General features: G+C 49.8%; 1 protein-coding gene across 1 annotated transcript in view; it reads left to right on the forward strand.

Moving 5' to 3' along the window:
• The first annotated feature begins 2,279 nt into the window (after positions 1 to 2,279).
• The window catches only part of PDIA5 (protein disulfide isomerase family A member 5), a 64,788-nt gene continuing 40,195 nt past the window's right edge, over positions 2,280 to 26,872 (forward strand). Inside the window, exons 1-3 of the mRNA XM_075609882.1 lie at positions 2,280 to 2,354; positions 24,320 to 24,446; positions 25,668 to 25,755. Of these exons, the coding sequence (XP_075465997.1) occupies positions 2,316 to 2,354; positions 24,320 to 24,446; positions 25,668 to 25,755 (254 nt within the window). The 5' untranslated portion in view covers positions 2,280 to 2,315. The remainder of the gene's footprint in view (positions 2,355 to 24,319; positions 24,447 to 25,667; positions 25,756 to 26,872) is intronic.

Genomic DNA, 26,872 nt, shown 5'->3' on the forward strand with positions numbered 1-26,872 from the left:
TACGTTTCTACACCTACCCACACCACTGGTATGCACTCCCAGTCCACACACACCTTTTGTAAAGCGCTGTACTGTATACACTGTGGGCGCTTTATAAATTTATATTTATACACATATATACTCTTACATCACTAAAATTCATGGACTATTTAACACCTAAAGTCATAAATCGCATACAGCATAGGGGGGAGGGATAGGCTTCAGTCACAGATACATCCCAGGATGCACAGTTTTTAAGTAAAACCCTTTCTTGCTTTACCCATTGTAACACCGACGGAAGAAGAGATCAGTGTAACACCGCCAGAAGAAGAGAGCAGTGTAACACCGCTGGAAGAAGAGAGCAGTGTAACACCGCCAGAAGAAGAGAGCAGTGTAACACCGCCAGAAGAAGAGAGCAGTGTAACACCGCCGGAAGAAGAGAGCAGTGTAACACCGCCGGAAGAAGAGAGCAGTGTAACACCGCCGGAAGAAGAGAGCAGTGTAACACCGCCGGAAGAAGAGAGCAGTGTAACACCGCCGGAAGAAGAGAGCAGTGTAACACCGCCGGAAGAAGAGAGCAGTGTAACACCGCCGGAAGAAGAGAGCAGTGTAACACCGCCGGAAGAAGAGAGCAGTGTATCTCGAAAGCTCGCACAAATAAAAGCATTTGGTTAGCCACAGAACGGTATCGTCTATTCGTTTTTGATTATTAAGCCTGACTAACACGGTACTGAGATATATATATATAGATATATATATATATACATATATATATATCTATATATATATATCTATATATCAGAAATAGCCGTGTTAGTCCAGTTGCGATAGTGCAGAATAAATGAGTTCTTCAGTATTAGGTGATACATTTTTAGTCCAAATAAAAAAGGTATGTCATAGGACAAGCTTTCAAGAGTTCTCCTCTCTTCTTTAGGTTAGCAATACTGATATACACAGGAATCTATGGCTAAAACAGTGAAGAAGAGAGGAGAACTCTTGAAAGCGTGTGTGCGTGTGCGTGTCTACAATAAAGAATACCACTTGTGTCTTAGACAGGTCTACAACCCTGCCTTTCACCATTATCACCAAGCATACAGTGCTCCCACTGCAGCAAGGGATTCTGGGAGATGACATGCAAATGAGCACACGTGTCACCTTTTGCCTGGAATATTCATTCACATGGAGCCCATTTAAGCTGATGTATCGCCGTTCACACAGCTTTTAAACACAGCATGGGACTAGCAAAGCAAGTTTAAACCATTCACAGACATGTTTCAACCTTGATGGGTATCAGCAGTGTGAGGTTGGTTTATACTGGCTTTGAAATATTTCTAGGTTGGGTAGGTTTACCATATACATTTTAAGTTATGGTGGGTGAAAAAGGCAACAAAAAACCTCCACCGTTAGCATATAGCCAATAAAGAATATCGCTTGTGAGCACACTCACATGTATCAGACAGGTCTGCAACCTGCCTTTCACCATTATCATCAAGCATACAGTGCTCCCACTGCAGCAAGGGATTCTGGGAAATGACATGCAAATGAGCACACGTCCCCTTTTGCCTGAACACCATTTTTACATGGAACCCTTATAAGCAAATGCTCGCTGTTCACACAGCTTTTAAGCACTGCTTGGGATTAGATGCAAAGCCAGAGAAACCACTCACAGACATGTTTCGACCTTGATGGGTCTCATCAGTGTGAGGCTTGGGGTACTGGCTCTGCAATTTCCAAGGCTGTAGGATTTACCATGAACGTGCTCACAAGTGATCTTTTTATTCACTGTATGCTATACGGTGGAGGTTTCTTGTCGCCTCTTTCACCCACCATAACTTAAAACGTCTATCTATCTCTATATATATCTGTGTAACTATGTAACTATTTCTATATTAAACAATCACATTTACCTACAAAGCAGAATTGTTGCAAGCAGTGCTGCTCCCTTGTGCAAGCAGTGCTGCTTCCTTGTGCAAGCAGTGCTGCTCCCTTGTGCAAGCAGTGCTGCTCCCTTGTGCAAGCAGTGCTGCTCCCTTGTGCAAGCAGTGCTGCAAGAGGTGCTGCTCCCTTGTGCAAGCAGTGCTGCAAGAGGTGCTGCTCCCTTGTGCAAGCAGTGCTGCAAGCAGTGCTGCTCCCTTGTGCAAGCAGTGCTGCTCCCTTTTGTAAGAGGTGTGCTCACTATCACTACCTGTGCATGCCACTGTGTGTTTGTATCACTGGTTGGGACACGTGTTTCTTACTTGCACTGCATCTTAAAAAAAAAAAAAACTACAACTCCCAGCATGCCCCTTGCCCTCCCGGCTCAGTGCGCCTGCGCAGCCAGACGTGGCAGCCCCGCGATGGCTCCTGCCAGGATCCTGCTGCTGCTCCCGGTTCTTGTAAGTAGTTGAGCCCCTTTCCCGGAGCCCCCCCCTCCTCCCGCGGGACCCCCGTCCCTGCACAGCACAGCCGATCCCGGGGGGCCCAGGGAGGGGGTGTGTGAGGGGCGCAGTGAGTGACAGGATCTGTTGCACACAGAGAGATTCAAAGTTGCATGTTGGAAGTTACAGGATCACTTAACCCCTGCAGTGCCAGCGGTGGGCAGGAGACCTTGGGCTGACCTAAATGCCCTGTGTCCCCTGATCTCATGTGCCCTGTATGGTCCCTGGGGCAGGGACTTTATTCCTTGTGCCTCCCTGCAGGGCAGAGGGGGACAGGGAACATGCAGCCATTGCGTGCCCCATGTGTGTGCCCTAATTCCTATAGTGCCACACGGGGCATGGGGGCGTCAATGCCCTGAGGTGCCCCTGGTATCTTAGATTGGGGTATTTCATGTCTGACTGTCCGTGACTGGGCAGGGCTGGGTCCCGTATGGGGTCAGAGTCGGCGGGGTCCCGTATGGGGTCAGAGTCGGCGGGGTCCCGTATGGGGTCAGTCGGCGGGGTCCCGTATGGGGTCAGAGTCGGCGGGGTCCCGTATGGGGTCAGAGTCGGCGGGGTCCCGTATGGAGAGCTTGAGCACCCGTCTTCTGAGTGTGTATATACAAGCATACCCCGGTTTAAGGACACTCACTATAAGTACACTCGCGAGTAAGGACATATCGCCCAATAGGCAAACGGCAGCTCGCGCATGCGCCTGTCAGCACGTCCTGAACAGCAATACCGGCTCCCTACCTGTACCGAAGCTGTGCGCAAGCGGGGAGACTATAGAGCCTGTTACACATGTGTTATTTACATCCGTTATGCACGTATGTGACGGTTGCAGAACAGTACATGCATCAATAAGTGGGGAAAAGGCAGTGCTTCACAATAAGTACATTTCCGCTTTCCAGACATGCTGCGGTCCCATTGCGTACGTTAATGCGGGGTGTGCCTGTGTTACATACATGCTGCGGTCCCATTGCGTACGTTAATGCGGGGTATGCCTGTGTTACATACATGCTCCGGTCCCATTGCGTACGTTAATGCGGGGTGTGCCTGTGTTACATACATGCTGCGGTCCCATTGCGTACGTTAATGCGGGGTATGCCTGTGTTACATACATGCTCCGGTCCCATTGCGTACGTTAATGCGGGGTATGCCTGTGTTACATCCATGCTGCGGTCCCATTGCGTACGTTAATGCGGGGTGTGCCTGTGTTACATACATGCTGCGGTCCCATTGCGTACGTTAATGCGGGGTGTGCCTGTGTTACATAGTTACATACATGCTGCGGTCCCATTGCGTACGTTAATGCGGGGTGTGTGTTACATACATGCTGCGGTCCCATTGCGTACGTTAATGCGGGGTGTGCCTGTGTTACATAGTTACATACATGCTGCGGTCCCATTGCGTACGTTAATGCGGGGTGTGTGTTACATACATGCTGCGGTCCCATTGCGTACGTTAATGCGGGGTGTGCCTGTGTTACATACATGCTGCGGTCCCATTGCGTACGTTAATGCGGGGTGTGCCTGTGTTACATGCTGCGGTCCCATTGCGTACGTTAATGCGGGGTGTGCCTGTGTTACATACATGCTGCGGTCCCATTGCGTACGTTAATGCGGGGTGTGCCTGTGTTACATACATGCTGCAGTCCCATTGCGTACGTTAATGCGGGGTGTGCCTGTGTTACATACGTGCTCCGGTACCATTGGGTACGTTAATGCGGGGTGTGCCTGTGTTACATACGTGCTCCGGTCCCATTGGGTACGTTAATGCGGGGTGTGCCTGTGTTACATACGTGCTCCGGTCCCATTGCGTACGTTAATGCGGGGTGTGCCTGTGTTACATACATGCTGCGGTCCCATTGGGTACGTTAATGCGGGGTGTGCCTGTGTTACATACATGCTGCGGTCCCATTGCGTACGTTAATGCGGGGTGTGCCTGTGTTACATACATGCTCCGGTCCCATTGGGTACGTTAATGCGGGGTGTGCCTGTATATAATCTCCTTGGCCTGTGCCGTAATAATGAATGAAATCCAGGCCCCAACAGCATTGAAAAGGTTAATGCAGGAGCTTAACCCCTCCCGTGTTACAGATCCCAGCAATGCATTGTTACCGGCAGCTTTGGCATTGGAGGGGTTAAACCTGTTGCATTGTCACTTTGTTTCCTTCCTTTGTGAGTATTTTCTATATTTCTGTTCCGGGATCTCTCGGATCTGGTTCCTGCGCTCCTTGGTGCAGACAGTGGATCCCTTCGCTGCCGCGGGAATCCGTGCGTTCCTAGTCCGGTATTGTTTGTGTTGTTCCCCTGCATCCTGTGCAGTACCACGGCCTGTATGCAGTACCACGGCCTGTATGCAGTACCACGGCCTGTATGCAGTACCACGGCCTGTATGCAGTACCACGGCCTGTATGCAGTACCACGGCCTGTATGTAGTATTTTGCTTTTTCATGTTCTTATTATACTGCGGCAGCGCTATCAGCAACAAAAGATGACTGTTACAACAAGAGGCCCTGCGCTGAAGCATGGGGAACTGGGAGGAAGTACTTCCCGGAAAGGGAGGTGGATACATGGAATGGAGTCCCAGCAGAGGCGGTAATGGCTCAAACAGTCAGGGAGTTCAGGATTCTTTAGATAGACACAGGGGGAGCCCGAATTATACAAGAAACCCAGGAATGTGAGGCGTCCGAGATTGGAGCGGGCAGATTAGGGGGAGGCCGTGGAGCTTACCTCTTATACCTGGAGCTTACCTCTTATACTGTCGGTGTTTTGTGATCTTGAGCACTAAGGGGTTAATCTGGTCACTGGCTGCTTCTTCTCTCCCCCAGGAATGAGGCACATGCTTCACTAGTACTGCAATAAATCTGGCAGTGTCAGGTACTTGTAATGCAGAAGGCATTGTGGTATTACCCAGCAGTGAGTACTGTCCTGTTACCTCCCCCCCCGCAGTGATTCCATGTGATATTACCCAGCAGTGAGTACTGTCCTGTTACTCCTCCCCCCAGTGATTCCATGTGATATTACCCAGCAGTGAGTACTGTCCTGTTACCTCCCCCCCCCCCCCCCCCCGCAGTGATTCCATGTGATATTACCCAGCAGTGAGTACTGTCCTGTTACTCCTCCCCCCAGTGATTCCATGTGATATTACCCAGCAGTGAGTACTGTCCTGTTACTTCCCCCGCAGTGATTCCATGTGATATTACCCAGCAGTGAGTACTGTCCTGTTACTTCCCCCGCAGTGATTCCATGTGATATTACCCAGCAGTGAGTACTGTCCTGTTACTTCCCCCCCGCAGTGATTCCATGTGATATTACCCAGCAGTGAGTACTGTCCTGTTACTTCCCCCGCAGTGATTCCATGTGATATTACCCAGCAGTGAGTACTGTCCTGTTACCTCCCCCCCCCCCCGCAGTGATTCCATGTGATATTACCCAGCATTGAGTACTGTCTGTTACTCCCCCCCCGCAGTGATTCCATGTGATATTACCCAGCGGTGAGTACTGTCCTGTTACCTCCCCCCCCCCCCCGCAGTGATTCCATGTGATATTACCCAGCATTGAGTACTGTCTGTTACTCCCCCCCCCCCAGTGATTCCATGTGATATTACCCAGCAGTGAGTACTGTCCTGTTACTTCCCCCGCAGTGATTCCATGTGATATTACCCAGCAGTGAGTACTGTCCTGTTACCTCCCCCCCCCCCCGCAGTGATTCCATGTGATATTACCCAGCAGTGAGTACTGTCCTGTTACTCCCCCCCCCCCGCAGTGATTCCATGTGATATTACCCAGCAGTGAGTACTGTCCTGTTACTCCCCCCCGCAGTAATTCCATGTGATATCACCCAGCAGTGAGTACTGTCCTGTTACTCCCCCCCCCGCAGTGATTCCATGTGATATTACCCAGCGGTGAGTACTGTCCTGTTACTTCCCCCGCAGTGATTCCATGTGATATTACCCAGCAGTGAGTACTGTCTGTTACTCCCCCCCCCCCAGTGATTCCATGTGATATTACCCAGCAGTGAGTACTGTCCTGTTACTCCCCCCCCCCCGCAGTGATTCCATGTGATATTACCCAGCAGTGAGTACTGTCCTGTTACTCCCCCCCCCCCCGCAGTGATTCCATATGATATTACCCAGCAGTGAGTACTGTCTGTTACTCCCCCGCAGTGATTCCATGTGATATTACCCAGCAGTGAGTACTGTCTGTTACTCCCCCCCCCCCAGTGATTCCATGTGATATTACCCAGCAGTGAGTACTGTCCTGTTACTCCCCTGTTACTCTGCTCTCTGCAGGAAGTCAGTCACAGGAGACCTAGAAACCCTAATTGCTCAGAATCTCTTCTTTTAACCCCTTCTGTGCAGACTAAGGCTGCGCTTCTAGTGCCTGGCGACGCGACGTCGCTCTGAAACAAATACACTGACTCCTTCGCAAGCGCTTACAGTAAGCGCGACGGCGACAGAGCGACCCGAAATTTTGAAGCCGGGTAAATTAGATATGTATTTTTTTAGCATATCGCCACATGGGACTGTCTCTAAACCAATCGGAGAGCGCTGCCCGCCCCCTTCGTGACGTCACTGGCCTTGTCACCAGCGACGTCGCTAAAAATCAAATGACAACTTTCGCCAGTGGCGACAGGTGACGTCATCGGTCGCGTCGCCATCACTCTAAGCGCGGCCTTACACTTTAAATGCAGCCCCGACCCCCAATATTATGGAGAAAGTGCTGTTAAACCGTGAGAATCTTTTCCCCCTCATCATTTTATGCAGTAATATCACAAACCCTATAACATGCAATGGAAATACCGCAAAGCCGTCACTTCCTATTCATCTCCGGCAGCCATGTTTTTATCTCCCGCCATGATAACCTCTTCCCTGCAATGTGTTGCAGGCTTCTCAGGAAATGAAAGGGTTAAATCAGCACTTCGACCTCCCCAAAAATAAACACATAAATATGTGCGTACTGGCCGAGCGCCTGTAATGTGTAAACGCCTCAGCGCCCCCCCTGCTCTGCATACTTAGATCAGGGCCCCCCTCCTTTATCACACTGTGCTCCCCCCGCTGGGAAATATTTGTTCCCCAAACTCCTAATGAATAAATCTTATTTCCGACTGTCGCTAACACCGTGTGACCGATCCCAGTATGGCGTCCTGAGCTCGCGGGGGGAACACACGCTTAATAATGCCCCAAACTGCCCCTCAGTGTGTGCAGGCAGGATGGGGGGGGGGGTGGGGAGGGGGTGTATAGCGGTCACTGACTGCGGGAGCTTCCAAAGTCACGCCCCACAATGCTTTGCTGCTGTGGATGCAAAGCATTGTGGGAAGCTTCTGCTGTAAATTACATTGATACCCCCAAACTAAGGTGCAGTTTGGGGTCTGACTAAGTGCACAGTCCCCACACGGGCTCCTAATAGCCTACAGTATGCTCTGCCCCAGCTGCTGTGTAATATCCTACAGTATGCTCTGCCCCTGCTGCTGTGTAATATCCTACAGTATGCTCTGCCCCTGCTGCTGTGTAATATCCTACAGTATGCTCTGCCCCTGCTGCTGTGTAATATCCTACAGTATGCTCTGCCCCAGCTGCTGTGTAATATCCTACAGTATGCTCTGCCCCAGCTGCTGTGTAATATCCTACAGTATGCTCTGTCCCAGCTGCTGTGTAATATCCTACAGTATGCTCTGTCCCAGCTGCTGTGTAATATCCTACAGTATGCTCTGTCCCAGCTGCTGTGTAATATCCTACAGTATGCTCTGCCCCAGCTGCTGTGTAATATCCTACAGTATGCTCTGTCCCAGCTGCTGTGTAATATCCTACAGTATGCTCTGTCCCAGCTGCTGTGTAATATCCTACAGTATGCTCTGCCCCAGCTGCTGTGTAATATCCTACAGTATGCTCTGCCCCAGCTGCTGTGTAATATCCTACAGTATGCTCTGCCCCAGCTGCTGTGTAATATCCTACAGTATGCTCTGCCCCAGCTGCTGTGTAATAACCTACAGTATGCTCTGCCCCAGCTGCTGTGTAATAACCTACAGTATGCTCTGCCCCAGCTGCTGTGTAATATCCTACAGTATGCTCTGCCCCAGCTGCTGTGTAATATCCTACAGTATGCTCTGTCCCAGCTGCTGTGTAATATCCTACAGTATGCTCTGCCCCAGCTGCTGTGTAATATCCTACAGTGTGCTCTGCCCCAGCTGCTGTGTAATATCCTACAGTGTGCTCTCCCCAGCTGCTGTGTAATATCCTACAGTGTGCTCTCCCCAGCTGCTGTGTAATATCCTACAGTATGCTCTGCCCCAGCTGCTGTGTAATAACCTACAGTATGCTCTCCCCAGCTGCTGTGTAATATCCTACAGTATGCTCTGCCCCAGCTGCTGTGTAATAACCTACAGTATGCTCTGCCCCTGCTGCTGTGTAATATCCTACAGTATGCTCTGCCCCAGCTGCTGTGTAATATCCTACAGTACGCTCTGTCCCAGCTGCTGTGTAATATCCTACAGTACGCTCTGCCCCAGCTGCTGTGTAATATCCTACAGTGTGCTCTGCCCCAGCTGCTGTGTAATATCCTACAGTGTGCTCTGCCCCAGCTGCTGTGTAATATCCTACAGTGTGCTCTCCCCAGCTGCTGTGTAATAACCTACAGTATGCTCTGCCCCAGCTGCTGTGTAATATCCTACAGTATGCTCTGCCCCAGCTGCTGTGTAATATCCTACAGTACGCTCTGCCCCAGCTGCTGTGTAATATCCTACAGTACGCTCTGCCCCAGCTGCTGTGTAATATCCTACAGTATGCTCTGCCCCAGCTGCTGTGTAATATCCTACAGTGTGCTCTGTCCCAGCTGCTGTGTAATATCCTACAGTGTGCTCTGCCCCAGCTGCTGTGTAATATCCTACAGTGTGCTCTGCCCCAGCTGCTGTGTAATATCCTACAGTGTGCTCTCCCCAGCTGCTGTGTAATAACCTACAGTATGCTCTGCCCCTGCTGCTGTGTAATATCCTACAGTATGCTCTGCCCCAGCTGCTGTGTAATATCCTACAGTATGCTCTGCCCCAGCTGCTGTGTAATATCCTACAGTATGCTCTGCCCCAGCTGCTGTGTAATAACCTACAGTATGCTCTGCCCCAGCTGCTGTGTAATATCCTACAGTATGCTCTGCCCCTGCTGCTGTGTAATATCCTACAGTATGCTCTGTCCCAGCTGCTGTGTAATATCCTACAGTATGCTCTGCCCCAGCTGCTGGGTAATATCCTACAGTATGCTCTGCCCCAGCTGCTGTGTAATATCCTACAGTATGCTCTGCCCCAGCTGCTGTGTAATATCCTACAGTATGCTCTGCCCCAGCTGCTGTGTAATATCCTACAGTATGCTCTGCCCCTGCTGCTGTGTAATATCCTACAGTATGCTCTGCCCCAGCTGCTGTGTAATAACCTACAGTATGCTCTGCCCCAGCTGCTGTGTAATATCCTACAGTATGCTCTGCCCCAGCTGCTGTGTAATATCCTACAGTATGCTCTGTCCCAGCTGCTGTGTAATATCCTACAGTATGCTCTGCCCCAGCTGCTGTGTAATATCCTACAGTATGCTCTGTCCCAGCTGCTGTGTAATAACCTACAGTATGCTCTGCCCCAGCTGTTGTGTAATATCCTACAGTATGCTCTGCCCCATCTGCTGTGTAATATCCTACAGTGTGCTCTCCCCAGCTGCTGTGTAATAACCTACAGTATGCTCTGCCCCTGCTGCTGTGTAATATCCTACAGTATGCTCTGCCCCAGCTGCTGTGTAATATCCTACAGTATGCTCTGCCCCAGCTGCTGTGTAATATCCTACAGTATGCTCTGCCCCAGCTGCTGTGTAATAACCTACAGTATGCTCTGCCCCAGCTGCTGTGTAATATCCTACAGTATGCTCTGCCCCTGCTGCTGTGTAATATCCTACAGTATGCTCTGCCCCAGCTGCTGTGTAATATCCTACAGTATGCTCTGTCCCAGCTGCTGTGTAATATCCTACAGTATGCTCTGCCCCAGCTGCTGGGTAATATCCTACAGTATGCTCTGCCCCAGCTGCTGTGTAATATCCTACAGTATGCTCTGCCCCAGCTGCTGTGTAATATCCTACAGTATGCTCTGTCCCAGCTGCTGTGTAATATCCTACAGTATGCTCTGCCCCTGCTGCTGTGTAATATCCTACAGTATGCTCTGCCCCAGCTGCTGTGTAATAACCTACAGTATGCTCTGCCCCAGCTGCTGTGTAATATCCTACAGTATGCTCTGCCCCAGCTGCTGTGTAATATCCTACAGTATGCTCTGCCCCAGCTGCTGTGTAATATCCTACAGTATGCTCTGTCCCAGCTGCTGTGTAATAACCTACAGTATGCTCTGCCCCAGCTGTTGTGTAATATCCTACAGTATGCTCTGCCCCATCTGCTGTGTAATATCCTACAGTATGCTCTGCCCCAGCTGCTGTGTAATATCCTACAGTATGCTCTGCCCCAGCTGCTGTGTAATATCCTACAGTATGCTCTGCCCCATCTGCTGTGTAATAACTTACAGGGGGGCAGGATGTGACTGTGACAATTAGGAGTGGTCTGGAAATGATTAGGAATGGGCAGTGGGGGGTGATCGCTGACCCTCCTCTGACTTGCTTTACATGCCTGGGCTCTGTGTTTAAAAGAGAGATTTAATTCGCCATTCCAATGACTTGATATTTGTATCCAATAAAAAATGAACATGTTTCGCTTTTCTTTGGGGTTGGCTGAATTAATCAGCTGCTTAATGTTACCTGTTCGATTGATGCTGACTTCAGAATCCCTATTCAAACTATGGCCAAGGAGAGGAATTTATTTTATCTGGGGCGTTTGTATTACCGAAAGACATTACATAAAGATTGTAAAAACTCTGCAACGCTGATGTCTATAATTGAAAGATTAAAAGTTTAAAAAATATGTTTAAAATCCTTTTACATGTCAGCGGAGTTCTGCCTAGAAACTGGGGTTTTTAATAGGTTAAATATAACTAATTGAAACCTTTTATAAAATAGGACACACATTTTTTAATAAGATTTAAAACCTTTGACATTTCCCTGGCACGTAAACGCACTTTTTTAAAATTTCTTTATTTTTACACACAATCTTTATCTAATGTCTTTCTGTGATAAGTATGTTTGTCTGTCCACACAGCCCCAGGTAATCTGTTGGTTTTGCTCTGCCTTTGTTTGCAAAGTACTTCTAAATCTGTCATTAATCAAACAGATAAGCGCCAGTAGCGGAGTTCTGGGATCCGCTGGGTGACACACACGCATTCTTCACCAGTAGCGAGTCCTGGGATCCGCTGGGAGACACACACGCATTCTTCACCAGTAGCGAGTCCTGGGATCCGCTGGGTGACACACACGCATTCTTCACCAGTAGCGGAGTCCTGGGATCCGCTGGGTGACACACACGCATTCTTCACCAGTAGCAGAGTCCTGGGATCCGCTGAGGGACACACACACATTCTTCACCAGAAGCGAGTCCTGGGATCCGCTGGGTGACACACACGCATTCTTCACCAGTAGCGAGTCCTGGGATCCGCTGGGTGACACACACGCATTCTTCACCAGTAGCGAGTCCTGGGATCCGCTGGGTGACACACACGCATTCTTCACCAGTAGCGGAGTCCTGGGATCCGCTGGGTGACACACACGCATTCATCACCAGTAGCGGAGTCCTGGGATCCGCTGGGTGACACACACGCATTCTTCACCAGTAGCGGAGTCCTGGGATCCGCTGGGTGACACACGCATTCTTCACCAGTAGCGGAGTCCTGGGATCCGCTGGGTGACACACGCATTCTTCACCAGTAGCGGAGTCCTGGGATCCGCTGGGTGACACACGCATTCTTCACCAGTAGCGGAGTCCTGGGATCCGCTGGGTGACACACGCATTCTTCACCAGTAGCGGAGTCCTGGGATCCGCTGGGTGACACACGCATTCTTCACCAGTAGCGGAGTCCTGGGATCCGCTGGGTGACACACGCATTCTTCACCAGTAGCGGAGTCCTTGGATCCGCTGGGTGACACACGCATTCTTCACCAGTAGCGGAGTCCTGGGATCCGCTGGGTGACACACACGCATTCTTCACCAGTAGCGGAGTCCTGGGATCCGCTGGGTGACACACACGCATTCTTCACCAGTAGCGGAGTCCTGGGATCCACTGGGTGACACACACGCATTCTTCACCAGTAGCGGAGTCCTGGGATCCACTGGGTGACACACACGCATTCTTCACCAGTAGCGGAGTCCTGGGATCCGCTGGGTGACACACACGCATTCTTCACCAGTAGCGGAGTCCTGGGATCCGCTGGGTGACACACACGCATTCTTCACCAGTAGCGAGTCCTGGGATCCGCTGGGTGATACACACGCATTCTTCACCCGTAGCGGAGTCCTGGGATCCGCTGGGTGATACACACGCATTCTTCACCAGTAGCGGAGTCCTGGGATCCGCTGGGTGACACACACGCATTCTTCACCAGTAGCGGAGTCCTGGGATCCGCTGGGTGACACACACGCATTCTTCACCAGTAGCGGAGTCCTGGGATCCACTGGGTGACACACACGCATTCTTCACCAGTAGCGGAGTCCTGGGATCCGCTGGGTGACACACACGCATTCTTCACCAGTAGCGGAGTCCTGGGATCCGCTGGGTGACACACACGCATTCTTCACCAGTAGCGGAGTCCTGGGATCCGCTGGGTGACACACACGCATTCTTCACCAGTAGCGAGTCCTGGGATCCGCTGGGTGATACACACGCATTCTTCACCAGTAGCGGAGTCCTGGGATCCGCTGGGTGATACACACGCATTCTTCACCAGTAGCGAGTCCTGGGATCCTGGCTCCGGTGAAACACACGCATTCTTCACCGGTAATTCAGTTCATCACTTTAAGGCGAATTACGTTTTTCTAAGGAAGCCAAGGACACTAAAATATGTATTGATTGGTGAACACGGCAGCATGCCGCCATGGTACGGGATGCCGTGTCCAGGCCGTGTCCAGGCCGTGTCCAGGCCGTGGTTGTTGAGATTTGCTAAACAATTGAAGCTTTTTTGCTGGTTCTGATCTGAGCCCTGTGTAACGATGCGATTCTTCCCCCCAAAACAGGGAGGGGTGCTTGGCTCCAGTCTTCAAGCCCCCCCCCCCCTCCCCAACAGGCCAGGTTTTCAGGAAATCCCATCATCTGAGCCACCTGTGCTGAAGCACGGACTGATTGTGCTGAACCTGGCCTGTTGGTGGAGGCTTGAGGACTGGAGTTGAGCAGCAATCGGAACACGCGCTTTCCAAATGGCACCCGATCTGTTATACGCCCATCTGGGCGGGTTTCCGTCTATAGGAGGGGCGCGCTGCGGCGAAACTTCTCCTGCTCATTGGTTTAATAGATCCACGGAGACCGGCGGTGGTCAGGCGCGTCGTTAAAAAGTAGTTGTACTTTGGTTGCTTGAGAACGGGTTCTTTACAGTAAGGGCAGTTACAGTGTGGGATTCATTACCCACGGAGACTGTGATGGCAGATACAGTAGATTTGTTCAAAAAAAGGTTGGACATCTTTTTAGAAAGGAAAGGTATACAGGGATATACCAAATAAGTATACATGGGAAGGATGCTGATCCAGGGATTAATCCGACTCAATTCTTGGAGTCAGGAAGGAATTTATTTTTCCCCTTATGAGATATCATTGGATGATATAACACTGGGGTTTTGTGTTTGCCTTCCTCTGGATCAATGAGGAAGTATAGATATAGGATAAAGTATCTGTTGTCCAAATTTAGCATAGGTTGAACTTGATGGACGTACGTCTTTTTCAACCTCGTCTACTATGTCAGGGGAGCGCAAACTTTTTGTGCTGCGCCCCCCTGTCTCTCTGCCCCCGGCTCTTGCGCCCCCCCTGCCTTCCTTCAGCCGCGTCAGATGACGCTGCGTGGGCGTGTGACGTCAGGTCACATGGTGCCGCGGTGTCTATTGCCGCCGCCGCGTTGCCATGGCGACGCAACACAGACGACTGTATCCCGGTAAGTAAACAGTTGCAGGGGCCTCACGCGATCCCCCGGCATTTAATTTAAATGCCTGGGGGAAGAGCGCGGGGCCTCTGCAACTGCCAGCGCCCCCCCAGCACAATCTCCCGCCCCCCTGGGGGTCACGCCCCCCACTTTGCGCACCTCTGTACTATGTAACTATGTATGTAACTATGTATGTAACTATGTATGTAACGATGGTATACTGTATGTAACGATGGTATACTGTATGTAACGATGGTATACTGTATGTAACGATGGTATACTGTATGTAACGATGTACAATGGGATTCTTCTGCCCCCTTTTCTGGCCAGGTGAATTCATGTGCCCGCCCGCTGCGCCAGAGGTTACACAATTCTTGATGAAATCCACTTTCTTTTAGATATTTGCCTTTCTCGCCCTAATTTCTGTTACATTTGTGTAAAACTCCCCAGTATTGTTTTTTTTATAATATATCTATATCTATATCTCTCTTACAAATCTTGTTGTAAAATAATTTTTCCGTGACTTTAAATATGGCCGCCATAGCAAGTTTTCTAAAAAGTGTCTGACAGCCAGAAGCCGTTTCCTAGCGCGGTATATTATTACCCCAATACAAGCCGCCTGTTCTGGGCACCGCATGGGGTTCACAGTTGTTCTTTATTCATACATTTTTGAAAAGCTATTTCTTTTGATTTAAATGATGATAATATCAGCAGAGAAGACGTTGTAGGCCTGAGATCTCTCACTTTCTTGCATCTCTTTATGACGCTAATTGGATCTGGCACTTTAACCCCTGGAGCGCTGGGTGGGTTTGTGATATATTGATAGCAGGAATAAAGTGACTGACACTTCAATCCAAACCAGTTTCACCCACTGCAAAGACAGCATGGCTGCCACTTGGCTACAATTTGCCCATTAATCCTTCACCTTTTAGTTCACCTAGATTTTAGCAGCGATTGTCTGTACTGGGCCAACCAGAAAAACAACCAAGGGTGAGCTGGGGGGGCCCCCATACCATTCTGCTAATTCCCTCACTGTGCCACTCGTCCCCTCACTGCGCACCCTCGTCCCCTCACTGCGCCCCCTCCCACCCTCCCACCCTCGCCCTCTCACACCGCCCCATCCCGCCCTGGCCCCCTCACTGCACCCCCTCCCGCCCCCCTGGTAATCCGCTCTCCGTGCCCGCCCCCCCCTGCTAATCCCGCTAATCACCCCCCCCCCCCCCTGCTAATTCCCCCCCCCCATGCTAATCCCCTCGCCGTGCCTGGTGAACTTTGTAGACGATCTAGGGAGAAATGTTTAAACAACTAAAATTCCTTGCAATAAAGTGAAAGAACTCAGCCATGTGACACCTTTTTGTTTGTAATCATTGTTTCCACCTTTAAAAACCTGTGTAACCCATCGAGTGCCAGAGGGGCGTGGAATGCGTTGCAAAGCACCCGGTGGTTAAAAGGTTTTTGGAACCGAAAATGGAACGGGGGCGCACAATCACAAAACTGTCATGAAATCCAGTGGGGGGAGGAAGGGGCGAAAAAAGCGATTTTGGGGAAATAAAATAAAATAAATGTAATGTCCCACTGAGCGCTCGAGTCGGTCCCGCGCTGGTCCTGCGTGGGGGCTGCTCTCTGCTATTCTGTCCCAGTCCCGATGTGCCCGAAATCTGACCCCTCTGTCAGGCTGGATAACCGGGGCCTTTCCGCGGCACGGTCTGGGACGGGTCGTAACTAAACTAACAAGGAAGGAACGTACCTGGCAAAAAAATGCACTTAAGCAATTTCAGGTGTTAATGAGGTCGGTGGCGTGCTGAGCCCACGCGAGCCGATGGTGTGCTGAGCCCACGCGTGCCGAGACCATGGCGCCAATGGCGTGCTGAGAATATGCGTGCCGAGACCACCGGCGCCTGTGACGTACCGAGACCATGGGTGCCGGTGGCGTGCCGAGACCTTGTGTCGTGCTCACGGGTGCCAATGGCGTGCCGAGACTATGCGTGCTGCGATCATGGGTGCCGGTGGCGTGCCGAGACTACAGGCCGTGGTTATGGGTGCCGGTGGCGTGCCGAGCCCATGGGTGCCAATGGCGTGCCGAGACTACGGCCGTGGTTATGGGTGCCGGTGGCGTGCCGAGCCCATGGGTGCCAATGGCGTGCCGAGCCCACGGGCGCGCCGGTGGCATGCCAAACCCATGCGTGTCTAACCAATGTAAATCTCACTCCTCGTGCTCTGGGTTCTAGTTTCTTGTTGTCTTCTTCAAATAATTTATTCACGTTTAGTAGAAGGTCCTCTAAGCTGTATTATATGGGTGTGACAGTGAAGGGTATCCAGGCCAGTAATAAAGGTATTCTGCCCGGCTAGGTGCCCCTGAGCCATATGGGGGAATTGTGATTGTCAGCTCTTCAACCCAATCATGGCATGTAACTGCATTTGTAATAAAGATGTATGTGTATTTTTACTGTTCCAGGAGTGCCAACCAGCGGAGATGTGCAGGGCGTGAGTTTCAGGGGTGCTAACCAGCGGAGATGTGCAGGGCGTGAGTTTCAGGGTTGCTAACCAGCGGAGATGTGCAGGGCGTGAGTTTCAGGGGTGCCAACCAGCGGAGATGTGCAGGGCGTGAGTTTCAGGGGTGCTAACCAGAGGAGAGGTGCAGGGCGTGAGTTTCAGGGGTGCCAACCAGCGGAGACGTGCAGGGCGTGAGTTTCAGGGGTGATTTAACGGTAAAATGTTGTCAGGGTGTGTTTGGGTAGAAGGGGGCCAGTGTTGCGGGTTACCCTGAAACATGTACTCGGGTATCCCCAAAAAGAATTCCCACTTAATTGCACTCAAGCCAGATATCTGAACAACAATAGAGGGAAAAGTGCCCAAAATCCATATGGGACACCAGAGGGTTAAAACTACAAAAAACAAAAAATTATTTATTAATCTATACTAACTCTTCTAAGTGAAACAATAATTCTTTTAATTTCTATGTATATAAGTAAAACCAATTAAAAGAGAAAGCGCTGGAGTATGCACAATAGCTGTGTATGAATTCACATCTAATCTAGGCAGAGTAAACATATGTGACATTAAGGTCTATCATCAATAACCTCTTGATAATGTTGTATCTAATATGTCCCATGCATCAATTATATATATATATCTCAGACCTATAGTATAATATAATGATGGATAAACTGACGGCCGTTATAGCTGTTAGCCCCCTATAACCATATGATCACAGATATACAGGTTATATCCACATATAGCTAATAGCACTCTGTGGGGATTCAAACACTTTGTAGTCTATCAAGTATAAGACACGTAATGGGGCTTGCTATGTAGTCAATACAACCGTTCAGCTATCATGTCTCTGCTTGCAAGTCAATCTTGCCCGGCATTCTCCCTCTCGACTCTGAAACCGGCTGACGTCATCAGTATGCGCGTCGCCTGAGACCCGACGATCGTTTCGCGCCTTAACTCGGCCCCCTTGAAGAAGCGCCGAGTTAAGGCGCGAAACGATCGTCGGGTCTCAGGCGACGCGCATACTGATGACGTCAGCCGGTTTCGGAGTCGAGAGGGAGAATGCCGGGCAAGATTGACTTGCAAGCAGAGACATGATAGCTGAACGGTTGTATTGACTACATAGCAAGCCTCATTACGTGTCTTATACTTGATAGACTACAAAGTGTTTGAATCCCCACAGAGTGCTATTAGCTATATGTGGATATAACCTGTATATCTGTGATCATATGGTTATAGGGGGCTAACAGCTATAACGGCCGTCAGTTTATCCATCATTATATTATACTATAGGTCTGAGATATATATATATATATAATTGATGCATGGGACATATTAGATACAACATTATCAAAAGGTTATTGATGATAGACCTTAATGTCACATATGTTTACTCTGCCTAGATTAGATGTGAATTAATACACAGCTATTGTGCATACTCCAGCGCTTTCTCTTTTAATTGGTTTTACTTATATACATAAAAATTAAGATAATTATTGTTTCACTTAGAAGAGTTAGTATAGATTAATAAATAATTTTTTGTTTTTTGTAGTTTTAACCCTCTGGTGTCCCATATGGATTTTGGGCACTTTTCCCTCTAATGTTGTTCAGATATCTGGCTTGAGTGCAATTAAGTGGGAATTCTTTTTGTGGTCCTTCTTGACCATTTGCCTATAAATATGTATTTTGTTTCCAATGCACCGCCATGCATATAATTTTACCTCTGAATATTAAGGTTGAGCGGTGATATCACCTCCTATGCACTCAGGTATCCCCCCCAGATTCCTGAGGACATGAGGAACACAGACCACCGGATAAAATCCTCCCTAGAAAGCAGTTTGTAGCTTTCTCCACCAAATCTCCCTGCTTCAGCACAGACCAGAATAGTAAGACTGGGCAGGGGAATGAATCACATTCACGGTACCCCGGTATGTGCCCACAAACCCCAGAATCCAGTGTGGGGTTCAGTACATCTCACCAGGTATAAGGTGGCGAGAGTAATGTTTTTAAGTTACAGTAATGTTCAGTAGGGGTAAAAATCCATTTGCGTGGGAGACAGAGTGGCTACTCCGCCCTGTAAGCTTCAAAGGCAATCCAGGATATGGAGGTGTTAAACCATTTGTTAGCTTGCTTGGAAGGGGAAGAGAACTTCAATAAGCCATCCTGACAAGATGTCACCCTGCCCAGACTGAGCGGCACCAGGTAAGAGGGGCAGGGTCTCATATGCTAAGCGGCAAAGTTTGTACGTGCCCTGAGCAGAATGAGAAGCCTCCTCTGCCAGGTTTGCAAAGTATTGGCAACTCCATGATAGGGGGACCAAAATATTCCCACGGAGAGATAGGCTGCCCTAGTTATGTATAAGAATGTTAATCCTAAAAGAAACTGTGTAGCCCATCAGGAATGAGTCATCATGTTGTAAGAGATTCGTAAAATCGTAACAAAGATTCAGCTTCAAGAGTTCGTAAAACTAATGTTCCATGATCCAGTACTACGGGAACAGAACGAAAGAAGTAGCGCCGGCGGAGTAAACAGCGGTGGCAAGTTGCGCTGCTGACCGAGGACTGTTTCAGGCTCTTTTCTCGAGCAACTCCCGCTCTTGGGAAATTGCTCCTAGAGACTTTGTTTTGCAACATTTTGTTTTGGGAACAAGATATTTTGTTTGACCCCATTCCAGTAAGTGTATTTTCGTTGTAATTGTTAACCAAGCTGTGTGTGCTCATTCTGTAAATAAATCACTATTTATTTTATCTCTTGGTTTGCTCAATCAAAGGATCCCCCGGTATTAAGGTGTTAAAAGTTCTGGTCTACCGTGACAATGGGTCTTTTTGAAGTGTTAACCAACACACTGGTAGAAAGGCACCAGCACTCCTATGAGATACAGTTGTTTAATTGAAGTGAGCGGTGCGCAAACTGGGGGCGCGCAAGTTTTGTCTGGGGGGGGGGGTGTCGTTGCAGAGGCCCCGCGAGGCCTCTGAAACAAGGAAACTTACCTTGTTTCAGACGCATCTCCATGACGCCGCGTGACCCCGGAGCGTCATGTGGAAGGTAGGAGAGAGGGAGCGAGACCGGCGGAGGCCTGGCAGGGGGACGCATCTTAAAAAGTTTGCGCTCCCTTGCAGTAGGGAATAGGAAACAATAACAACACTGGGGGACCAAAACGTCCCCTACTTAACAGTACTCACTACCACTATCTAGTACTGCAAGTCATGAGTAATTAATAAAGAGGAAACAGAGCTAGAACATCCGGAGTAGAAGAGAGCGATGTGATGCATCCAAATTGGTTAGAAATCCTCCACAATATGTGTGAATAATACTGGATGACAGCAAAGAGTCCATGAAGAATATGGCAAATTATCAGGTGTGGGCTAAGTGTCTAAGTGGGGTCTGTTTAACCTCCACAGCTGAGTCACCATATACACCCACCCTAGTAACCAATATATAATGAGCAGAGGCACTGGTAAATATATATATGCAGGGGCACTAGGGCCCTTACCTTAGTGCTTGCCAGACTCCTATACATCCAGGGCGTGCTGATCATCCAGGAAGGTATACAGCAAGTAGAGAGATGTTGATGTAAAGCACAGCCACGAATTCCAAATCAGCATGGGACCGGAACAAATGATACAGGTGAACACTCCAATCTTGCAACAGGTCAGGTTTATTGCATGGTGGTGCAGCAAAAATAGGACTACACAAACGCACCTACGCGTTTCATGCACAAGACCTTGATAAAGTGCCTTGTGCATGAAACGCGTAGGTGCGTTTGTGTAGTCCTATTTTTGCTGCACCACCATGCAATAAACCTGACCTGTTGCAAGATTGGAGTGTTCACCTGTATCATTTGTTCCGTCCGGTCCCATGCTGATTTGGAATTCGTGGCTGTGCTTTACATCAACATCTCTCTACTTGCTAGAACATTAGGAGTAAGATGTGATAAAATCTAAACACTTTTATTTGTACAAAGTTAAAACATGGGGTATAAAATAAAGCTTCCCGATGGGAACCCCAGCTTCACGTGGTGGGAGTGTAGTATAATGCACGGGAATACCAACCCCACAAGGATAGGGTGATAAATAGGCCGGTGGGCCTGGCAAAAATAGGAGTACTAATGAGTGCTGTTAAGTAGGGGACTTGCTGGTCCAATCAGTCCTCTCTCGGCTGTTTTGGTCTCCCAGGCTTTCATAGTGTTGTTGAAGTGCTAACTAACAGTAGGGTATTCCACTAATGACCCTATAGTGCACAAAGCTTTCCAGACCTCATGGCCCTGTACACGATCATCACACCCAGGGAGAATTCCCGGGCACTGAAAGGTATCACAACCTTCAGTAATGAAGGAACGGCGTATCGGAGGCTCGGGGTCAGAGTGCAGCATGTTACTTCACATGTCCAGTCTGTCCGGAAGTATAACGTAGGAACAAGCGCGGCCTCAAATCCTCGTTCCCGGGTTTAACCTGCAGCACGGACAGGAGGCGCTGCACTGTCCGGGTTTGTACGACCGATTCTGTTCTCTGCTCTTTCACAAGCACAGTGTGTGTGTGTCAGACCCGGCACACGGCTCGGCACACGGCTGCGAGTCCCATCTCAGAACATGCCAAGGATTTATACCTCTTAACCCCTTCACTTCTGCAGTGTGAGACAAAGTCAGACGTCGGCATCCCTGACAACCAGGCTGTGAAATGAACACTTTCTGAGGTTATCCATCAGTCTCTTGGCTGCAAAACGGGAGCAAAAATTGGTGCAAACAAAAGCACAGAATTTATCAAGAAAAAGAAAAAAAAATCCCATTGAAAGCGGAGGAGCCATTTATTGTGGGGTGCGGTATTGGGACGGTTTTGCAGCCAGGAGAGACACAACCATCTATGTTTGTATTAGGGGACTGTCTTCTTCCTAAATCTTAACCCTTTTTTTCTCACCAACTCCTAAAGATGAAATCTTATTTGATTTTTTCTCAGTGTGCGTGCGCGTGCGTGTGCGCGTTGTGGGGTGCGGTATTGGGACGGTTTTGCAGCCAGGAGAGACACAACCATCTATGTTTGTATTAGGGGACTGTCTTCTTCCTAAATCTTAACCCTTTTTTTCTCACCAACTCCTAAAGATGAAATCTTATTTGATTTTTTCTCAGTGTGCGTGCGTGTGCGCGTGTGCGCGCGTGTGTGTGTGTGTGTGTGTGTAAATCCCAGGTTATTTTGTGGGGTACCATGTCCCCGGTTTCCACCCAATGTCCCATATCCACTAAATGATGCTAAGCGTTATCATGTCTTCATGCTTATTCATTTGCAGTGTAGCACCCCTTAGTGCACATGGGCCAATGCGAGCAGGAGAGATGGAAAAACGTGCTTGAGGGCAGCACAAATAAACCTGGACTGGACCAGTGCCGGCCAAGCGGGGGCAGTGAGGGGGTCTCACTGGGACAAGGAAACATTTAATGGGGGCTATTTTCAGTCTCCCAGTGAGAAACGATGGGCAAAACCAGTGCCAAAAAACAGCACCAGATTTATCAAAGCAATCCCATTGAACGCAGGGGGGGGGGTTCTTGGATAAATCAGGGTATGGTTTTATATACTGTTTGCATTTGGGAGGCCCCCATTAAATAACTTTCCACCAGTGAAACCTCGACACCTGCAGCCTATCGCTGTGTGTGTGTGTGTGTGTGATGTTGCCTTGTGTGTGCCGGTTGTGTAGTTACACCCTTTACAAACACAGACCGCAGTGCTAGATCGGCACACTGTTTGCAGAAAGTGGAGTTCTCATTTCATAACGGATCAGCTGACAGCAGTTTCAGAACTTTCCAGATGTTCAGTGGCCCAAATCATTTCGGCTTCAATCTGTTATTCATGTATTTGGCTGGAGACCGAAATACCCAATTTCCCCTAAAACGCCACATCCACAGATATAGTGCGAAGCCCTGTCCAGGAAACGCCATTGTATATTCCTGTTTTTTTTATATTATTTTGGAAGTAATATAACATCTTACATCACGAACACCCTAAAATCCCGTCTTGTTCGGTTGTTCTTTGCAGAATCGTGTGACACACAGTATTGGGAAAAGTGAGCAAGTTGTTGAAAGGATTTGTGTGTTTCTTTTAATACGAAACACAATCCCCGAGATACACGCTTTTCTCAGCTCTGTGATTATTGTAACCGGTGGAGAAAACTTTCAGTTTCTTAAGCAGCTAATGTTTTCCAGTCATACAATGCCCACCCGCAGCACCTATACACCCGCAGCACCTGTGCACATGTACACCCGCAGCACATGTACACCCGCAGCACATGTACACCCCAGCACCCGCAGCACATGTACACCCGCAGCACCTGTACACCCGCAGCACCTGTGCACCTGTACACCCGCAGCACCTGTACACCAGCAGCACCTGTACACATGTACACCCGCAGCACATGTACACCTGCAGCACATGTACACCTGCAGCACATGTACACCTGCAGCACATGTACACCTGCAGCACATGTACACCCGCTGCACCTACAGCACATGTACACCCGCAGCACCTGTGCACATGTGCACCTGCAGGACAGGTGCACCCGCAGCTCCTGTACACATGTACACCCGCAGCACCTGCAGCACATATGCACATGTGCACCTGCAGGACAGGTGCACCCGCAGCACCTGTGCACATGTACACCCGCAGCACCTGCAGCACATGTACACCCGCAGCACCTGCAGCACATGTACACCCGCAGCACCTGCAGCACATGTGCACCTGCAGGACAGGTGCACCCGCAGCTCCTGTACACATGTACACCCGCAGCACCTGTAAACACTTGTCGTTTGTAACAAATGATATCAGGAGATTTGTTAGACTGTAAGGTCTCTGCTCCTGTGTATTTTGTCTCTGGCTGTCTCTGTTTTTGTTGCTGTATATACAGGTGACTTTATATAAAATAAATGTAGCAATAATGATTGTGTTCTTGTGTCCCAGTCTCGCTCTGCGAATCCCTTTTTCATATTAAATACCACATTTAACATTTTAACGCGTCCTCGCTCCCTGCGGAGGGGTAAATATCGCACCAGCTGCCGGATTTCCAGACAGGTTAAAATCAATATAATTTAAGTGATTTCTCCCCCCCCCCCCCCTGAGAAATAAACCTGGTGGGGGTACCAGAGGAGGGTATAACACCGCCATCTTTTGTGTCATATGCAGCACGACTCCTCCTTTGTGCTTTCGCTGGTACAGAGGGTTATTATTCTGCGTGAGATCTGCATCGAAAGCACAAAAATAAATACAAATCCTAACTCGTAATTAAATGTAAAATAAAGCATTTTGCTTTTCAATCTTCTTTTTTTTTTCTTAAATGTTTTGGGAAACCTCGTGCCGCGCAGCGGGCGTTAATAGCGCCAGACGTTTGTCTCTGGGGCCGCAGGCAGCGGTGTGAATTTTTTTGGGAACTCTCTCCCGTTTCAGGTGCTCCTCCCGTCCTGCTTCTTATCCGCGAAAATATCTCCCCTCATCGAGAAAATCAGCGAACATAAGGACCTCAAGAAGCTTCTGCGGACGCGGAATAACGTCCTGGTGCTGTACTCTAAATCAGGTGAGGGGCGAGCGGAGTAATATTCAGGGAGTATTAATGCTGCTGGGTGCATCCTGTGAGTTACGGACCCTCGGATAATGACGATCTGTACGGGGTTATTGCTGAGAGCAACCTGCAGAGTTTTGGTCTTAAATGCAAAGTTGGAAACTGTAATTAAACCCAAAATGTGAATGCGCTTTAAGATTCAGATTTAACACTCAGGTTGCCAAACGGGATGGTGTCCTGCATTTAGGCCCATGTGTACTAAGCGATGCTATTCCATACGGCGCTTTTTGGCAGCCCATTAAAGTGCATAGTTTTGTATTTGGTAAATGAGCCGGTCTTCGCCTTGGCGCGGCCGGCCGTGCGCTGCTGGCTTTGAATAAAACGATTTTTCTTGCACCGATGTCGCCGGTATTATTGCTCCCGTTACCGCGTGAGAACGTGTTACCGCGGGCCTGCGTTTCACTGCGCTTTCATGCGATAAGGGACGCAGTGACGTCTGCTACATCTGTGTGTCACTGACCATATCCACAGTGCTGTACATAGAATTCAGCAGTGACGTCTGCTACATCTGTGTGTCACTGACCATATCCACAGTGCTGTACATAGAATTCAGCAGTGACGTCTGCTACATCTGTGTGTCACTGACCATATCCACAGTGCTGTACATAGAATTCAGCAGACGAGACCCTACCCTGAGGCGCTAACAATCACCTTTTGGGTGAAAGAGGCACAGGGGATAATGACCGGCTGAAGGTCGCACGTAGAGTGGACGCTGGGGCTGGGCCGTGTGCTCCTGTGCCCTTCTCTGAGCGCTTTATACTTTAAGCAAAGTGGTAACGTGTTGTATTTATAGCGAGCATTTTATTTCATAGTATGAGAGCACGCTGGAGGGTGTTAGTGTGCCGTGTGCGTCTGTACAGTGTGCCGTGTATGTTACAGCGTGCAGTGTGTGTGTGTGTGTGTGTGTGTGTTACAGCATGTTAGTGTGCCGTGTTAGTGTGCCTCTTGTGTGTTACAGCGTGCTGTGTGTGTGTGTGTGTTACAGCGTGCTGTGTGTGTGTGTGTGTTACAGCGTGCTGTGTGTGTTACAGCGTGCTGTGTGTGTGTGTGTTACAGCGTGTTAGTGTGCCCGTGTGTGTGTGTTACAGCATGCTGTGTGAGTGTGAGTGTGTGAGACCCGGGGACTTTATCCCCATGCCGGTTCTGCCTGTCTGAGCACTTTCCTTTCCCCTGTAGCTCCTGCAGCAGAACGCCAGCTCCGGCTGTTATCGGACGTGGCTCAGGATGTGAAGGGCAGAGCTACCATATCATGGATTGACTGTGGGTATGTTACCATTTATTACTAACGCTCGGTGATTTGCCATTGCCGTGTGCACCGTGTGGCAATAATGGCCAAACCCCCTGATCTGAAGAGCTTGCAGTTTCATTTCCGGGGTCGGTTTCATGAACTCTTGTTTTGCACTTCGGGTATCAGTACTGGGGGGCCTGTAATACATTGTTAATACCCCCAGCAGGGAAGGGGTTAAAGGGACATTTCTGAAAAATGTTGCTCTGAAACCTGGCATTGGCCAATTTGGTGTGTGTATTGCACAGGCACACTTATGAAAGGATTGGGGCACACGCTTAAATTGTATAAACCAGACTACTGGAGAGGGCGCAACTATCAGAGTGCCTACTGTACAAAAATAACAAAGGGATAAGCACACAAAAAATTAGCAAAATAAATGTCTTATTGGCCCTTTAGGGCCTCTGCAGATAAGTGCTAAAGCGAGCATATTGTTGGCCCTGTTTTGCAGGTGGTAGCAGAGTTTGTGCTTTGTGGGGCGGTGCTGTTCCATCTCTTGTAGGGAGAGAATGACCTGGAGCGCCGACCATTTATACTGCGTGCGGGGCCAGCGTGCTGCGCTCTGCGGGGCCTGCGTGCTGCGCCCTGCGTGCTGCGCTCTGCGGGGCCTGCGTGCTGCGCTCTGCGGGGCCTGTGTGCGGGGGCCTGTGCTCTGCGTGCTGCGCCCTGCGGGGCCTGTGTGCTGCGCTCTGCGTGCTGCGCCCTGCGGGGCCTGCATAGTGCGCCCTGCGGGGCCTGCGTGCTGCGCTCTGCGGGGCCTGTGTGCTGCGCTCTGCGTGCTGCGCCCTGCGGGGCCTGTGTGCTGCGCTCTGCGTGCTGCGCCCTGCGGGGCCTGTGTGCTGCGCTCTGCGTGCTGCGCCCTGCGGGGCCTGCGTGCTGCGTGCTGCGCTCTGCGGGGCATGTGTGCTGCGCCCTGCGGGGCCTGCGTGCTGCGCTCTGCGTGCTGGGGCCTGTGTGCTGCGCCCTGCGGGGCCTGTGTGCTGCGCCCTGCGGGGCCTGTGTGCTGCGCCCTGCGGGGCCTGCGTGCTGCGTTCTGCAGGGCCTGCGTACTGCGCTCTGCAGGGTCTGCGTACTGCGCTCTGCATGCCGCGGGACC

Source organism: Ascaphus truei, chromosome 7 (assembly GCF_040206685.1).
Source record: "Ascaphus truei isolate aAscTru1 chromosome 7, aAscTru1.hap1, whole genome shotgun sequence".
NCBI lineage: Eukaryota > Metazoa > Chordata > Amphibia > Anura > Ascaphidae > Ascaphus > Ascaphus truei.